This window comes from Lycium ferocissimum, chromosome 9 (assembly GCF_029784015.1).
Source record: "Lycium ferocissimum isolate CSIRO_LF1 chromosome 9, AGI_CSIRO_Lferr_CH_V1, whole genome shotgun sequence".
Taxonomy (NCBI): Eukaryota; Viridiplantae; Streptophyta; class Magnoliopsida; order Solanales; family Solanaceae; genus Lycium; species Lycium ferocissimum.
In genome coordinates this window covers 59,764,284-59,766,301 of record NC_081350.1, presented here as the reverse complement: position 1 = coordinate 59,766,301, position 2,018 = coordinate 59,764,284, and the positions used below count along the sequence as shown (strand labels likewise).

Here is a 2,018-nt window from a genome sequence, read left to right as displayed (position 1 = left end):
CTCAATCTGTTCCTCAGTCAATAATACTGAAATGATCACTGGCAATGTCTTGTTTGGACCAAGGAACTCATACTTCAAGTGTGCTGGGAGCTGCTTAAGCTCAAGCTTTGGTGGCTCAACAATAGAAGGCTTAGCTGGTGGAGTAATTCTATTTGCAAGATCAGGATCAAGCTTTCTTGGGTGGTAAGTGTAGGAACCTAAACCCTCAAGCGCGTTTATAGTTTCCACGTAGCCCTCCATATCACAAGCATCAAAGTTTATCGTAACCGGCAGTACTTAGGGCTTCTCCCAGACTTTCTTCTTCCATTTTATATTTGACAGCATCGTCAATCCCATCAAACGAACCAATAATCGAAATACTCTCATAAGCGCTTGGAAACTTCATCCCATTGCTTTCTTGGAAAGTCACTTCTTTATCATTCACTCGGAACTTAATTTCATTCTTTTCAGAGTCCATAAGCGCTCTTCCCGTAGCAAGGAACGGTATTCCTAAGATGATGGGAATATCTTTATCCACCGTACAATCCAGAATCATGAAATCAGCAGGCAACATGAACTTACCCACTTGCACCAACACGTCATCTACAACCCCAATTGGCTTCTTAATAGATCTGTCTGCCATCTGTAATCGCATAGAAGCCGGTCTAGGAGTCCCCAATCTAGATTGTTTGAAAATAGCAAAGGGCATCAAGTTGATACTTGCCCCATTATCACACAGAGCACGGGAAAATGCATGAAGCCCAATATTGCACAGAATACTAAACGCCCCTGGATCTCCCTTCTTCTGAACTGTGGTGAAAGCAATAATTGAACTCACATGATGAGTTAAATTCACTGTCTCATGTTGAATAGACCTTTTCTTCATAAATGTGTCTTTCACAAACTTAGCAAATCCGACATCTCTTTGACAAAGATCTAAGAATGGAAAGTTCATCGTTAATCGGCTTCAACTGATCATAGAACTTCTGATACTTAGCATCATCATTCTTCTTTGCTAAGCTCTGAGGAAAGGGAGGCTTTGCTTTGTACATCTGAGTCAAAGGGCGAAGAGCCCCTTCTATCGAGTGTTTCCCTGTATCAAAGAAAGAACTTCTGGAATATCAGCAACTTTTTCTTCACCACGGACTTCCTCATCAATACTAGGCACTTCAGAATGCACCTCTTCTTCCTCAATAATAGGATCTAGATCATCCACTTTCTTGTCAGTACCTTGAAGTATTTTATCACTCCTTGTGCTAAGAAAAAAGTACGTTCTACTCCCCCACCATTCTTCGGGTTTGGAATAGTATCACTAGGAAGCCCTCATTTTCTAGAAAGATGCTGTTCTTTGGAAAGATCACGCATCTGCTGTTCAAGATTTTGAATAGCTGCTGAATGAGAGACCACCGTCTCTGATAGCCTAGATAATGTCTTTTCAGTGTTTGTTTGACTTGCCGACACCTTTTCAAGCATTGACTCCAACCTCGAACTACCTTGATCATTAGACTGCCCTTTTGGTGGAATATAAGGGTTGGAACTTCTGTTCCTAAAATTACTATTGTTGTTGTTGTATCTCCCTTGGTCTGTCCACCATAGTTGTTGCAGTAGTTCCCTTGGTTGTTGCTGTAGTTCCCTTGATTGTATGACCCCTGTCCTTGTTGGGGTCTCCAGTATCTTTGAATTGGCCCAGGAATCTCCCTCTTCGCTATGTAATCTGCATACTGAACATTCTCAATTTGCGAGGGGGGGCCCACTTGATACGGACCCTCTTGGACTTGGTACATTTCAGGCAGCATGCCTGAGATATCTTTACAAACATTCACTTTCTTTGCTTTTTTCTCATCAAGCCTCTTTGTCAGTAAAGAGAAACTAGTGGCCAATTGTGCCAACGTCTGCTGCGTTTCTTGGCTGTCTTTCACAATATTTTAAATCATCGGTGTTCCAAGTGATTGCCCATCAGAATTACTTGAATGCTAGGCTTGGCTATGTGTAGTCCATCGATCAAGTATATTAGTAATAGTAGCATAGGACTTATTCAT

The 2,018-nt window shown here is 41.7% G+C and overlaps 1 protein-coding gene across 1 annotated transcript; it reads right to left on the bottom strand.

Moving 5' to 3' along the window:
* Positions 1 to 250: 250 nt before the first annotated feature.
* On the bottom strand, positions 251 to 934 carry LOC132032122 (uncharacterized). Its single transcript, XM_059421911.1, has one exon. It carries the CDS (start codon positions 932 to 934, stop codon positions 251 to 253), a length of 684 nt encoding a protein of 227 aa, XP_059277894.1.
* Positions 935 to 2,018: the final 1,084 nt, after the last annotated feature.